This window comes from Gorilla gorilla, chromosome 11 (assembly GCF_029281585.2).
Source record: "Gorilla gorilla gorilla isolate KB3781 chromosome 11, NHGRI_mGorGor1-v2.1_pri, whole genome shotgun sequence".
Classification (NCBI taxonomy): domain Eukaryota; kingdom Metazoa; phylum Chordata; class Mammalia; order Primates; family Hominidae; genus Gorilla; species Gorilla gorilla.
The window spans coordinates 61,137,519-61,153,480 of record NC_073235.2 but is presented as its reverse complement, the minus strand read 5'-3'; the positions used below and the strand labels follow the sequence as shown (position 1 = coordinate 61,153,480).

Here is a 15,962-nt window from a genome sequence, read left to right as displayed (position 1 = left end):
AACGAAGCTCAGGTTTATGGGGGTCCCCTGATGTCTTCTTTAGCCCGCATCCTGCCTAGGATGTGGCAATGCCGCAGAGGCAAGCAAGCTGCCTGGGGTGCGGAGCGTACAGAGGTCCTCACTGGTTTGTGCATGTGCCAACCCTACCTTGTACAAACCTGAGAGTAAAGGCCTCCTAAAATGTTGTGCCTTTGGGGCCTTGCTTAGCTCACCCTAGTCCTGCCCCTGCCCAGGGTGGAAATGATGTTGGGACAGTGGTTCTTCTCTGGGATAAAGATTTATACCAATGTGAGAGGGGAAAGCTACAAAACATTCATGTGATTTTTTATTTAGAGTATGGTAGTGTTGGTGAATTAGCAGGTATCAGTCCAAAAATTGGAAAGGGAGATTAAGATTTTTTGTTGCTCAGGATATAGAAATGTGCTCTCTTAGAAATGAGAGACACTAACCCTACTAGTGTGTAAGGTACAACTAAAATTGCTGGCCCTTCTGAAAATTTACCTTCCCTAATCAATGATTAATTAATGAGCTTGCCTCCTGCTGAAAAAGAGTGGTCACAAAACAGGAGTACTCAAATATGCCAAGAAACTGGAGACTAGGGCTCAGCTGTTAATGATAAGGATTACGAGCCATATATTTATTAATCAAAAGAAGAGTTTCATGAATTTTGTAGCTGCTCTCACATTTACAGCTCATCTTGTCACCAGAACATACCTATGAGCTCCTTGTTGCGAACATCTAGTGCCATATTCCTCAAGGCAGTTGCCACGGAAGAAACAACTCTATCGTTATCCATTCTCAGAAGCTCCACAAGGATGGGGAGCCCCTTTTCTTTTCGGACGGCCGCCCGGATATATGCTGCAAACTAGTGAGAAAAATAAGGCAGGAAGTAACATAAAACAGAGTTCCACTCTCATATGTTACTGTCACCTAAAAAAGATGTTTCCAAAAGATGAACTAATAGATTAAATGGTTTCTTTCCAATTGAAGATCAAATCTGTGGTGTCAGTGAAGAGAAAACCAAAGTTGGGGAGAAAGATAGGCTGGAATGACTGATTTAAAAAGAAATCCCAAAGCCTGAAAATCTCAAACCACCATCTGCCAGATATTTTTGTGCAGAAAAGAGAAGGCAGTGATTACTTTCTATCTCAGATACATAAACATGATTAAGGAAGGATCGTGTGTTTTCTTTGCAGTTGGTCCCCCGCCAAACCCAGAGGCTATAAATAGGATGGCAGAGACAGTAACCCATCAGCACACATAAAAGGAGAACCTGTCTCCATCAAGTCATTTTTTTTTCTATATTCCCTGCAACAATATTTCGAGTTCAGTAACCTGTCAAAGAGATTAGTTGGAAAAATCCCTTGCCTCAGAAGAAAGGGAATTCTCCAGAAACATCCAGCATCATAATTCATACAGCCTGGTGAAAAAGTAAGTATATTTGTGTGCAAAATGCATTCTCACTCAAGATTAGTTAGCTGCTGATGCTGTTTTTTAAAAATCCATAGTCAAGAAATTTTTCTGTGACTATGAAGCAACTCTGTACTGTGAGTCAGTCTGTATATCTTATAAAATGGAAATGAGCGCTAAGTCATCAGTGAAACAACCAAAAAGAGTAACGTTAGAAAACGGTTCTTTAATCTTGTTTCCAGCTTTGAGCTTTAATTAACTTTTTCAACCAATGCAACTCATCTTTCAAATTTTAGGGTAATTGAAAGATGCTGCTCATAAAACATATACTTTCCTGCTGTGACCAAGACAGTAGGACAGAGATCTACCAGCCCTTTGTATTATTTCGAACATTAAAATATGTGATTGACCATCCAGTTTCTTGAATACCAACAGAATATTTTAATAATACAAATAAGAGGGAAAGATGCATTTCAAAGATCCTATTTATATTCTGCATATGAAATGCATACTCCTATTTTTCAAATCACATGAAATCTACGGGGGGAAAATGAAGTATATGACTCGTTACTAGGCAAAGCACTCAGGCAGTTTTATGAACTTCTCTCTCTGAAACCTGCAACAACAGAACCATCTCCTTCTGTCTCACTTGGAGACCTACCAGCCCAGCCCAGCCCAGCCCGTCTCCCTTCTGGAGAACTACAGTCATCACTGCTCCTGAAATAGCTTCTTACTTGATAACATCTGTGGCCACGATTATCTCATTTTCTTAGTGAAGGTCCAATATTTTAACTCACTATTGAAATCGCTTAGATATAATGTTTATATTTTAAATGAGCTTTGCCATCTAACTCTCTCACTAAATGATCCCAGACATGAACTTCTAAATAAGTCAAATCACATCGATTTCAATTACTGTCTTTTTTATTATCATCAAATGATCCTCTGGTCACAGAAGCTGAAGGTGAACGCTGTTCTACACCATAAATGTTTATAAATACTTATGTGCTGGGAGTATCTCACTAAATCCTCATAACCATTTTATAAGGCAGGTATTAATATTCACTTTATTTTAGGGAGGTGGAAACTGTGGGCAGAGCCCCTAGGCTGCCAGACGGTAAGCAGAGTGGCCTGGATTCAGAGCCAGCACTTACACACTCAGTCACTGGCACTTTAACTAGGAGCCACAACAAAATAACCACACCGGCTTAGCACTAGACCATAGTTATCGCTCTATATTCAACATAGTGGCCACTTGCACGAAACAAACCATACCTAGGCTTATCAATGCTTTTCACTATCTTGAACACACCATCACCAAAAGATTCTCATTTTGGGGGGTTAAGGTGGGGGAAGAAGCCCACAACAAGCATTGTAGTAACTCTACTAAAATACACCTGTCAAGAAATTACTAGACGTTGAAAATGTCTCAGACAAGGACTGTCTGGGAAGTTGCTGGGGGACATTTAGAAAGTTCTGAGAACTTGCTTACAGTGGTAACAAGAGGAAACTGTCTTCAGTTTTCATAGTCATACATTTGCAAAAAGATGCAGAAACCTTAGACACAGGCATGTCTGTAATGGTCTGAGAGGAAGAGAGGTCCTCTATCCCTCCCCACAGTGCTGCCCAACCTGTGTTCTGTCCTGCCACTCAAGATTTCTCACCTTTGTATTGCTGCACTGGCTCCCAAATCCAATCCCTGCTTCTAACTCTCCCTTCCTCGAATCCACCTTTTGCACTGCCATGGAAGTGGGTGAGCAGTGATGATGTTAGTCCGCCTCTGTCACTCATCTGCCCAGACTCTTTCGGTAGCCCCTCCTGTGTGTAGGTTAGGATTCAGCTCCTGAAGTTTGGCCTTCAGGCCTATCCATGATGCCTGGCTCCATGGTGGGCCCCAGTGGGCAGCCAGTAGTCCTGGCCCACACTGTCTTCTCTGCATCACAAGACTGTCCTCCTCCTGTTGTCCCTGTTATCTGGATGGCTCCTTCCACACCACAGCCTCAGCCTCTACAGGCTTACTTTCACTCATTTTCAGAGATTCTGCCAGGCAGCATCCCCTTCAGGAAATCTCCTCCACATCCTTACTCCGCTCTTTTCCTGACCTTCCCTTACATTGTGTGGCTGGGTTAGATGTCTTCTTTCAGGACCCCACAGCACATACATCCTGTGGCTTCTACACTGTGCTGGCACCATCTGTTTTTCTCACTAGCCTTCTGTTTCTCATAGTGAGGGACTTGTATTTATCTTTGTATCCCCAGAGCAACTGCTTGTCTCCCTTTTCTCCCTTTAACCCCTTCACAGACAAACTAAGTAACTGTGACCCTTTCACCATCAGGGCTGATCTGACTGAGGCAGAGCATATATATATAACATTTCAAGTTAGTTTGCAAAGATGGAAAGAAGTGTAGATAAGTGGAAGTCATCCTACCTTCCAGTTGCCAGCAGAGAGGTTCTGGAGAGACCCGGCAGAGCCTTCCAAGGTGGCTGGGTTGGAACTTTCTGCTAGAAGAGTCAGATATGGTTTTACCACCGATGGGTGCCACAGCATCTCAACCCCTTTGGGGGACTTCGACAGTCCTGGGATAGGACCAACTCCATCCCACTGAAAGACAAACAGCACACGTTAAATGGAGGCAGAATGAACATGATCTCCAATACTTGAAAACATTCACCTTTGCGGGACTCAGCTATAGCTATGCAGAAAATTTATTTTCTTGCCAAATATGTGATTCCTCACTCCCAGAAAAATTAAACTTGAGAGTCTCATATCAAATAAAATGCTAACTTGATCTTCTTGCGGAGTCCTCTTTTTCTTTTTTTTCTTCTTCCCCCAGCAACTTGGCTCAGAGTCTTTGCTGGGAGACTCTTTTCCTAGTAAGTCATCCAATTCGTTCAGTCCCAGTAACCGGGCCTGGGGCACCTCCAGCTCCAGCCGATAGGACAGGTTCCTCAGGGTGCACACGCAGTTCTCCACCGTCTGAAACCCAGCATGGCGTATAATTAAAAACAACTCGGCACATTAGAGCAAAACACTTCTGTACTGAACACTACAGACAGGAAATAAATGGGAAATATGAAAGAACTACTTTTTATTTATGAGAACTTGAAACAATCTGAAGAGAGAATTATGATTCTAGAGTGTTTGTGGAATACCCTGATGACAGGATGCAGAGCCCTTCTCAGTCCTGCTGAGGATTTGACTTCATGCCGACCGAAATGCTTGAGGCTCCGGCCCAGTGTTTCTCCTCAGGGCTGCTGCCATGCAGACTGCACCCATGATGCTTGAGCCTCACTTCTCACTACTGCAGATCCTTGTTGTGACAACAGATGCCCCAACTCCCTCCCTGGGGACAACCATATCCCCAAGTCCCATGTCTGCCTCCTTCTCAATCTCCCAACTCCACCCTCCTTTTGAGCCATGTTCAGCGGTGTCTTTCCCTGCTGACATTTGCCTTCTGTACATGGTCTTTTGTTCCCTAAAAGACTGCATCACACCTCTGATTGGGAGGCCAACTGTCATTTAACTGAGTGTTTAACTGAGTGTCTAAAACTAAGTTCAGCATTTGCCTATCTAGCAAGCTTCCCTTTCCAACTTACTTACTCCTCTCAATTTCATCTGCAGATCTCCCGGTTCAATAAGGCTCAAAAACTGGCTGTTCCCTTGCATTCCTCTCTCTTCTCCCAGGCACTCTTCATCCTTTTTTCTCTCAGGCTCACCCTTACAATCCAACACCTTCCAATGGCCTCTCCTAGTCCAGTCCATCCTGACACCAAGTAACTGTCCCGCTTTGGAAGTCCTGACACTTTCAGTCCCTCTTTCCTGTTCTTTCCACTTTCCTCGGCCCCCAGGAGGATCCTGGATGGTCATCACAGCTGACAAATGATGAGCATAATGCCCTGTACTCGGGCACAGGAGGGAGAGGGTAAGGGGCTCATGCTGGGGACAGACCAACCACAGGGCGGCAGCAGCAGGAGTGGGTGTAGAGAGGTGCAACAACAGTTAGTGCTGGGGGTGGGGACTGTGGACTGCACTGCAGCCAGGAGGGCAGAGAGTTTGGGGGGATTACAGTGCCTCAACCAGGAACTTTTAGTCAGTAGATACTTAAATACTGATGGCTCTGATTCTAGTGCGGATACAGAATTGGAGGAAATAGCAGCATGGGCACCACCCTGAGAACGAGCCTAGGGGAACCAGAGAGAAAGCCTTTACCACACCAAGCCACTCTGTTCTCACGGTTCTCAGGATATTTTCTTAAGTTGCCACGTCCTTGCCCCTGTAACTTTGGAGACTTGCCCTTTGATCTGGAGAGTGGCCTCCTGAGGAGGACAGGATCCGCAGGTCAGAAAGAACCAATGGCATGCAAATAGTGGCACCAGGCATCATGGTCACCTGCCACCACGCCCTCCTGCAGCCAGGCCGGCACTGACCTTGCTGTCGTAATCGGATGTGTTCACACACGTGTGGATCACATACAACAGTGAGTCTACCAGCCCCTCGCAGGACCGCATTTGCTTCCGAGCTTCTTCCCCCGCGGAGCTGAGGTTCCTAAAGCGGTGGAGACAGGAGGAGCTGCTGAGATGAACCATACACTCATCAGCCACGTGGACTTAACCTTAAGGATCTGAGAGAGCCAACAACAGGTGGCAGCCACTTAGAGGTCGGAGGAGGCACTGGGGGCTTGCATGGTAACATCCTGAAGCTCACAATGATGGCCCACTCCCCATTATCCACACATGGAAGGGAACCTGCACATTTGGACTGTATCTCTCTCATGACGTGTCACTTTCTAACTCCCTCATATAATTCTTTAGGGGCCTATTCTCCTGAGCTTCTTCATATGTAAAAGGGGGAAAATAACAGTAACTACCTCACAGGGTTGCTGTGAAGAAGAAACGAGTTGCTGCATAGAAAGCAATTAGAAAAGTGCCTCCTTCCCAGAAGGTGGCCTGCTGTCAGTCATGGTGGTGGCTACTACTAGACATGCTTCACCTCCCTTGTTAGGCCAGAAGCTACTTGCAGTCCCCTGGGCCTATTATAATATTTTGCGTGCAGTAAGTAGGTGGTCATTAAATGTTTTTTGGATGAACAGAGGAAACATATAATTTCTTGTATTATAAACATTTCAAGTTAAATATAGATATTTGCTTATGCTAAAACTTTTCTGATCTTTTCAATTATAAAACACCCAGAAAACGGTTTTGTGTCTAAATTTTTTTATATGAATTTGCCTTCATAAATTGATACCAAATAAGGATCTATTTTATGTCCCATTAACAATGGTTCTAGGCTAACTGTAAAATTATGCAAATTGAGAATCTGCAAAACTGCGACTAGATGAGGGGGCGGTGGAATGGCGGCTCTCATCTGCCCTGCCTCTCCGCAGCACTTTCCTTTTCTCCACCAGCTTCTGGGACCCCACCTGGCTTCTCTCTTATCTTGCTACTTCTCAGACTCATCTGCCCATGGGCACCTCCAGGAGTGCCCCAGGTCCTGTCTTGTCTTCATCTTTGCACTCTCCAAGGTGCCTTCTGCTCCTTGTCTTTAATACAACCTATGGACGCATGGCCATAGGTTGGCACACATCTGCCTTTAGCCCTGACTGCTCTCTAGAATTGCAGACTCTTTTCTCCAATGCTTTCTTGACACTGGCACGTAGACAGCTAATTAGACTTCTCAAACTGGACATTGTCAAAATTCTGAGCTGCTCACCCTTCCAAGCATTCTTCTCCCTTCCCCCCATCAACAGCACTTCTGTGCTTGCAGCTGATCCAGCCAAAGATCTAGGTGTATCCTTATTTCCCCCCTTTCCTCACTCTTAATATTTGATCTATTAGCAAGCCTTGTCAGGTCTTCCTCCACAAAATAACCCAAATCTGCCTACCTCACCCCAGCACCTGGTTTAGGCCACTCTCACTGTTTGCCTGGATCTCTGCAACAGTCTGATGTTCCTGTCTCTACTTCTGCCTGTACTCACTCCTCCACACTGCAGCCAGAAATGAGGCCCATTACTCCACTGCTTAGAACACTCTGATGGTTTCCCATGGCACTTGGAATAAAATGCAAACCCCGTCTGACTTACAAAATCCTATATAATCTGGTACCACTCTGCCCTTTGCTCAGTAGGCTATGGCTGCAAGCTCATTTCTGCTCCAGAACCTTTACCTTAACCATTTCCTTGACTGGCCTATGACTCTTGTCTTCCCCAACCCCACCCTCTAGTGAGTTACTCCTTGTGGTATTTCAGATGTAGGCTTAAATTTAAACTCCTTGAGAGACCCCCTGACCACCAAAGTAACCATTCAATAACCCTCACATCACCCTATTTATTTTTATGGCACCTACTGTTATTTTCTTGTTTCCTTGTTTGTCTGTCTTCCTGGTAGAATGTGGTTCCATCAGAGCAGGGATCTAGTCTGTTTTATTCGTCACTGGTTTCACACAGAGGGCATTCACCAAATGTTTCTATCCCTGACCCACTGGGGGAGCTACAGTGAGTCCTGCCCCAGGCTCTCCCTGAAGCCTAGCTGGCTGGCTGAGGAGTAATCCTAGCTCCCTGGATGATTGCTAGGCCATGAGACCCACCCTGAGATGTGGGCATCTGAATTAGGAGGAGCTGGCCTGCATTCTGGGATCCTGACTCTTGTTACCTCCCCACCAACACTGCCCCCTGACCAGGGCCGATAGCCACCTGTCGCAATGCTGGAAGGCTGCAGACCAGCCACACAAGCTTTGCTCTCTTTCAGGCTGTCTGTCCTGGTGATACTAGATGTTAAACAGCACTCACTGAGTGCTCATGCAATGACACTGTGCTAAGCACCTTCCACAAGTACCTGCTGACCCCTCAGAGCTCTAAGGTGGTATTATCATCCCTATTCTACAGATGAGGAAACGGAGGCTCAAAGGGGTCCTGGAAGCCAGGTGGTCTGAGACCAGAGCCCACTCTCTCTGTCCCTGTGCCACTCTGCCCTAAGGCTTGCTTCCAGTTCCCAGGGTACTGTAAGGCTGGGAAATAGGGTCAAAATGGAGCTGATGAGTGTTAACGGCAAATAATGAACTCTACTGTGCACACTTGAAAGAGGCTTTATATATAGATTTTAACTGTAAAAGATAATGACTAAAAAAGTATTTGGGCTCATTTTCACTTATTTATAAAACTTGAAACTGATTGTTTAAATCACACACCTCTTTAAAAGCAAAATGGTTTTAACCATCACATTTTGAATTTAAACAAACAGCAGGCTGCAAACACATTAGCAATCAGAATGCGATTACCAGAAAAACGCTGTTAAAGTGGAAAACACTGGAATTTTGGCAGTAATCTTAGACTGAAAGGGCCTTTCTGAGTAAGTCACAGAAGAGTCATTTACAAGATAACTTCTTTAAGGCCACAAGTCTGTGCTCACGATGTTTTTCTCCCAGAATAACAAAGTCCAGTGGCCTAAATTTTGAAATAAAAACTGGAAACTTAGATAGATGTTAATAAAGTAAGTCCTCCTAAAATCAATTTACCTATGACACATATTTAATCACAGAACTAATTGGAAAGAATAAATAAAGAATTTACCTCAGGCAACCTGTCGTGTTACGCAGAACTAGTGAAGTCTGAAATTTAATTTTATGATCATCATCAAAAGAAGAGTTATTCCATCCAGAATGTGGAACAATCACAGTGTTTGTTAAGGTTGAGAGAGCATCTCGAATGATTGTCATTTTTACAGCATCACATGAGGATAAATTCCAAAGAACTCCTAAAAAAGGAGATTTAAAAAATCAAACAAATAGAGATCCTGTGGCTTTAGAAATAAAATAAACGTATTAGCTCTAATTAATATGAAGTCAGTCTGTTCCAAACCTAATCTATGGCCTATATTTGCAACCAGGGTGGGAATAGACCTCTAATGAGTTTTGAGTGAATGTATGAGCCTCCGACAACATATTACAAATTCTTAATATTCACCCTCTTGGATTTTAGAGGGTGAATATTATACACCCTCTGTATCTATTAGGCAAGGTGACTGTGGATTTTGCAAAGCAAATTAGTTACTCTGCAAAGGGAGAGGGAAATCCAAGCAGGGGTCTTGAATATAATGCATCTGTGATTTTTACAAAACCGCTATTCATTGCATTGTATTTTACATTTAATGTCTGTGTGACAAACCATTTTTAGAATTTAGTACTTGGAAAAATATTTCTTTTTCTTGAAACACTGGCATGTTTTTCTTCATCTGCTTCCTTTTCTTACTTTTGCTATCAGAAAGCTCAAGCTTCAATAAAGCACTTGCCGTAACTTTCCTGGCACGGATGTTTGTTATATTTGCTTCATCCACCTTACTTAGATAACACTTCTATCTCAATTTTAAGAGTTTTATTATCATGTGCTTTAGAAATACACGTTACTGTCATTCCTTTTTGGAAATAGGTGAAACTAACAATAAATTAAGAATCGCCTGTATTGTAATTCATATCAAGATTTCAGGATAACAGATCTTAAATGGAGCTTATTAGAGTTCTGTTTAATGATATTAGAGGGCCTTAATTTTTGCACCAAGTATGAGGTAGCTAAAATTATTATCATAGCACAGGTTTTCCAATAATTGCTCTCATAGACATTGGAGCACATTTGAGAAGATACCTACCCTAATGTCATTTTCACATCAGTGCATCTTCCTAAGAGGAAAGTAGGTGGAGAAGAGATGGTGCAGCTGGTTTTTCTCTGCATTCAAGTCCCCCCCAGAGTCCTACACTCCTGACATACCCTTGGCAAGTTGCTCGAGTCTGTACAGTGCTTTCACAACTACCAACACACAAAAACGTTTGTGGCCTTGCAGAGGGAGGGGTGGCAAAATCTGCCCATGTCTATGGGAGCGTGTCAGGCTTGTGAACATGACTGATCAAGAGCGTGGCCTGGAGACAAGACCTAGCACTGCTGCTCCAGCTGTCACGGCCCAAGAAGCCAGCCTGGACACCACCTGCTCAGCCTTCTCTGGGTGCCCCCTGTAAAAGAGGGTGGTATGGGGAGGAAGACAGGAGCTCCTTCCTTTGTGGAGGAAGGGGAGGTAGAAGCCAAGGGCTAGAAGTGAAGAGAGTGAAACAATCTTCTGACTCTAAACTGCGTGAGGACTGCCCCTTCCCAGGCCTGTCCACGTGCTGTGGAGGGAATGGTCGGACTGGAACCTGATGCTTGTGCTCTGGCCTCCTCTTGTGTTCTGCTCTGCACCTGTGCCCACGACTCTCCTCTTTCACTTGGCTTTGACTTCTGGACCTTGCTGATTTGGTTTCCCTTGTTCCCCAAGGACTTTTACCCCTTTTCTACTCCTATTCCACCATAACTACAGCCTTCGGGACACAGGATGGGCGGTAGACTTAAGACAGTTCTGAATCAGACAAGTAAAGACCTTGCTTTACTTCCGAAAGCTTGCTCTGTTCTTCTTTTCTTCTGTTCATGATAGACCTTTGCTTATATAATTATCTTGGGGTACACAAAAGCTAGGGTCCCGGTTAGAAGGCAGCACGCATTATGGGTGCTTATGAAAAGAACTTAAATTCTACAGTTGGAGCTATTTCTCCACGGATTCTTAGAAAATTGGCCATGCTTCTATATAAAGTGCTTTTGGGCAATGGTTTTAAACTGTGCTCCCTGGATCCTGGGGGTTTTGCTGGCCTCCCATAGGGGCAGCCATGTGAGGAATTGAGGAAGAATTGGTCGTAAGGCTCCAGGTCCCCACCCCAATTGACTCAGAGCAGCTTCATATTATCTATGCTCAATTTTGGGCTTAATTGGGTTTCTGTTTCAAATCTAAAAGACATTTGATAAGCCTGACGACCACAGAAAGGACCCGGGAGCTAAGGATGAGAAACACTTTTTTTGGCAGTCTGTCCTGACCAAATAACAGGGCAAGGGAGTGAAAACAGAAGACAGAGTTGGGTCAAGGCATAGCAGGGGAGGACAACAGACTCTGTCACTAACATGGGCTTTAACATTTCCTGCTAGGGAGGCCAACCATAGTCACCCTGGGCCCTGATGGGGCCTCCAGGAGCATAAGCCAGCCACAGTGGCAGCATGCAGCCCAGAAGTCATCAGTGGGAAAAGGGTGACTCCCTAACCTCCCCTGCTGACAGTTTCATAACATGTGATTCCTAATGCCATTGGCACAAATTTTCTGTCACAGCTTTCGAATTCCTCAATGCATGGCGGAGAGCTGCATTTTTCAATAGGATATTTTCAACTTCACAGAATAAATGCATTCCACTAAAGTTAGCTGCAAGGCAAGGTTTATGGAAAGTAAAGTCTATCATACTATAATATTGGATATATATACAGAAAATTAAACAACCTGTGTCACAAACTTCAGGTGAAAACATGACTAAGAAGAAGAGTAGTTTTTCAGCATATTGGATCCTGGAGTTGATGCCTAGAAATTCTCTGATTGCAGTCAGAAAAACCCATTTTTTTGTTGTTTCTGTCTCTACTCCCGGCTACTTCTAACACCTACTTCTGGCAAGAGAATATTTCTCTGATTTGAGAATTTCCCTGATTTTCATGCTGGTGGTAGAATTTTGTCCTGCTCTGTCTTTTTCTTCCCAGGCATTCAGAATGACTGATGGAGTTGTATGTCATTCTACAGCTTAGTATTAGCCAGTATATATACTTGGGATTGGACATAGCGTAAACATTCATAAATCAATGTAAACAATGGTAGCATCACCATTTACTGTGGCTTTACTCTGTGCCAGGCATTATGTGCTTTACATATAATACCTTAAAGAGCCAAGTTGTCCACAATTAATTAACTTTCCCTTTTAAATATTTTTATAGGTTTGAAATTCTACATGTTGATTTTTTTTAAAAAAAGATGAACATTTATATGCTGAAATTAAATTTTAATTTCATTAGGCAAATATTATATAATGAGGAAGAAATACCCTATCATTATCCATCCTTTTATATATATGTTGTGTGACACATATGCAGGACACATAGTAGGTGGTCAAAAATATTTGTGATGGATCTATTTTTATATCCTGTATTTGTTTTTAGATTTCTCTTTTATTTCCTACCTATCGGACTTGGCTTATAAGTATTATTATTATTACCTCCCCTTTGTGCCTTTTTGTAAAACTGAGTATTCAGGAGTGTCCTTTAAGTTTGCAACTGGGGGAGAGGATCTCTAACAAAATTTGTCAGCATAGTTTTGCCTGCCTTTCACATTGAGACCAAAACAGATGGTTGCTGAGACCACCATCTTAGTTACGGGGATAGGAGAATCCAGTTGCCATTCTATCTCCCAGAATCGGAAAAGTCACACCAACATGCCAGAATCCCCATCCCTCAAAGTGCAAAATAGAAAGGAACAGTGCTGCCAAATTATAAAATATAAAGTTGTTAAAAAATATGTTACCCTTCAGTAGACAAGTTGACTATGCTATCTTTTAGTCAACTAAAATGACTTATTGATCATAACACTAGCCTACTATAGAAATTCAGGCTTTCATTTCTGCAACTTCCAAAAAAAAATGTTTACAGTTATTCTTGATCAGAAAAAAAGGAAAGGTTCTATTTTTGCTAAGTATGTGGTGTTCAAGGGACCCACCAAAAGGCAGCTTTATCACCCTGCATTGTGTGTTATATTATCCTCTAATCCTGCACTTCACCATGTAACACAAAGAGTTGCAACCTTCAGTATGGATTTAACTCGCCATTTTGACTGGTTCTTCTTCCTCACTTTCTATTCCAAAACTAAGGTTATATAAAGCCAAAACAACCAGCTCTAGTCAATAAATAATGGATGAAAAAGATTTAATTCAACTTAAAAGCCTTAGATATGAAATGATTAATTTGGCTTTTTTGCTCAAAGTAAAAAGCACCTCTCTTAAGACCGGCTAATAACACCTGTGTGTGCTCAACCTCACTAAAACAATGTTCTCTCCACTTTGTCTAGGGCTTCATTTAATGGGTCAGGAAGAATCTTGCTAGGGCAGTAAGTAATGAATAGAGAATACACCAACTCCCAGATGTAGTAAGACTGATGAGAAAATGAAGAGCTGTAGGATTAGCCTTCTCCATCAACATGATAACCTCTAACTCCAACATCCTAATGCAAAATTTGCTTCAAAAATATTTATCGCCATACTCCATTATCTCCTGGTTCTCAAAGGGAAAGTTAAAAATAAACTAGAATTTGGTTGAGGAAGCTTGAGGTTTTATTTAATTTAAAGCAATTAGCTATTTGTTGTGAGGACTAAGAATATAAATATACAAACTAATTTAGAAAATATTAGGGAGTTTCATGCATATTATTGTAGAAAACGCTCCTTATTCCCTGTCACAGGAACAAGTACATATAATTATGAGTAACCAATAATCACAATGAAATACTGCCATGAGAGATGAAAATTCATTTTCCTCACAAAGAATGAATAAAGTAATTAAAATACCATTTCACATAAATCCTATGCTGCACAATTTTGAAAGAGCTCACATTTAAAACTAACTTTATAGCTATTCTAATGGTGAACTGATAATTTTATAGTCAAATTAGAAGCTGATTTTACTGATTAATTAAAATAATAGCAACTATTTGAAAAATGTACTTCTTAAAGGATATTAAAAAACAAAAAAACATTTGGAAAATGCGATTTCTCTGGTGGCAGATACGCATGGCAGCCTATACAACTGTTTTTCTTTTTGATATGAAAGACAATCTTAAACCACTCATTTTTAGACAGCATTCAATTTATGCCATGTTTCCTAATTATACTAAAAAGAGCCCAAGTGTTTGTAGACATTGCCAAAAGCAAAAAAGCAACAGCCATAAAGGTGCCAGTGTGCTTCAAACATCATCACTGGACAGGCCCCTGCATTTTCCTTCTTGAGTGAACCTCGCTCTGAGTGCTCTGGTTTTAGTCGTGCTCTTTCACAAGACGTTCATGATGGAGGCAGGTAAAACTACACAGGCTCAGGGTGTGAGGAACCATCAAGGAGATAATGGATGCTAAGGTCTTGTGCACACTCAACCCCCACTCCATTCCCAGTACAAAGCAAGTGTCATGACCAGTGGCTAACAGGACTGTGCATTCCCGTTGAAGCTCTGGGGAACACTGCCCCGTATGTAATCCTCCCCACCTCCTGCCCCAGCTCCTGGCTATTCTGCATCTATGGGCTCACTGGAACCACCCTGCAAACATTCTTGAAAAATGGGGGTAGAAATATTAGATTAATAGCACAAACATAATAATATCAGGGCTGCAGATTGTATCACGGCCCTTGCCTGCTTCTCCTAGCACATGCCTCCATTATCATTCCCTATACAGTCTCTGGCTGAAACACTCAGGATCTAGCAAACACACATCTTCATTTCTTTCTCTATGCAGCTGCCCTTGTTGAAGTTCTCCCCTTAGCCCAATGGGTTTTTATAAACTTCTGCGGCTTTTTCTTGGGACGAGAGTAATGCCAAGATGCTACGGCACCTACATCCTGCTACAATATGGCCTCCCGCCAGCCTTAAAGTCACACACCTCATACCTTTGACATTTACGTTACCTCTACCCAAATGCAGTATAGACCTGTACTGCCCCATACGGTGGCCATCAGCCACATGTGGCTACTTGAAATATGGCTAGTCCAAATTGAGATGCACTGTTGAGTAAAAAATAGATTATGAAGACTTGGTACGAAGAAGTGAACACAAAATATTAATAATTTTTATATTTCTTAGAAGTTGAAATACTTTGAAACTATTAGGCCAAATAAAATATATTACTAAAATAGATTTCCCATGGCTGCTAGAAAATGTAGAAAATATGCAGCTCATATTATTCTCCTATTGAACAGCGCTGGCAGAGATGCTTGCTTGCTTCATGCCAGACTCCGAGGGAGACACACAGGGGAGCCATCTGTTCTCAGGGGGGCCTTACCACAAACAGTTACACCACCAGGCAGTTGTGACAAAGGGCAGGAAGAGCAACAGGTATGGCTTGAATATCCTGTGTGCCAGGAGCTCAACACACATCATCACAAAAACACCAAGCAGCAGGTAATGTGTCATTGCCGGGGACACTGGGGTTTGACAGTGGTGATGTGTCTGGAGCCACAGAGCTGGAAGGAAACAAGTCAACCTGGCTCCAAAGCTCACACTCACTCGAGACCATGCCGCTTCTCCCTGGATGTTTTTCAAAGTGTGTGAACTTGTGTTTGATAGGAGGATGGGAGACCACATTTGAGTTGCAGTGTCAAGGACAGAGGCCAGAAAGAAGCAGGTTTGGGGTGCAGAGCTCTTCAGGCCAACTATAGCCTGGGAAATAAGCAGAAGAGGTGACGGCACATGCTGGAGCTGGCTGGCAGGAGGTCACAGAAGCTACTGATTTGGACAGGCAGGTGGGAAAACCTGAGCTGCAGGCACAGGTGTTATCCCAGGGAGGGGGGTGAGGCCAATGGGCTAGGAGGGGCAGAGCCTATTTCACAGGACAGGATGGAGGAGGGAGGAGGCCAAAAGGGAAGGGAAGTGCCTGTAGTGAGAATTTGGAGCCAGATGCAAACTGAGGGTGGTGTCAC

The 15,962-nt window shown here is 43.0% G+C and overlaps 1 protein-coding gene and 1 long non-coding RNA gene across 7 annotated transcripts in view; one reads left to right on the top strand and one right to left on the bottom strand.

The window, feature by feature from the left end:
* LOC134756645 (uncharacterized) overlaps positions 1-1,254 on the top strand; it is a 116,697-nt gene extending 115,443 nt beyond the window's left edge. The window contains exon 3 of the long non-coding RNA XR_010129587.1: positions 1,197-1,254. This is a non-coding gene — a long non-coding RNA (uncharacterized lncRNA). The remainder of the gene's footprint in view (positions 1-1,196) is intronic.
* The window catches only part of PKP4 (plakophilin 4), a 224,596-nt gene that overhangs the window by 14,136 nt on the left and 194,498 nt on the right, over positions 1-15,962 (bottom strand). For all 6 annotated transcript variants that reach the window (XM_031008474.3, XM_055380205.2, XM_063694857.1 and 3 more), the window contains 5 exons: positions 8,976-9,159; positions 5,839-5,956; positions 4,196-4,387; positions 3,839-4,012; positions 715-865 (listed from right to left, as the gene is read on the bottom strand). In XM_031008474.3, the coding sequence (XP_030864334.1) occupies positions 715-865; positions 3,839-4,012; positions 4,196-4,387; positions 5,839-5,956; positions 8,976-9,159 (819 nt within the window). The remainder of the gene's footprint in view (positions 1-714; positions 866-3,838; positions 4,013-4,195; positions 4,388-5,838; positions 5,957-8,975; positions 9,160-15,962) is intronic.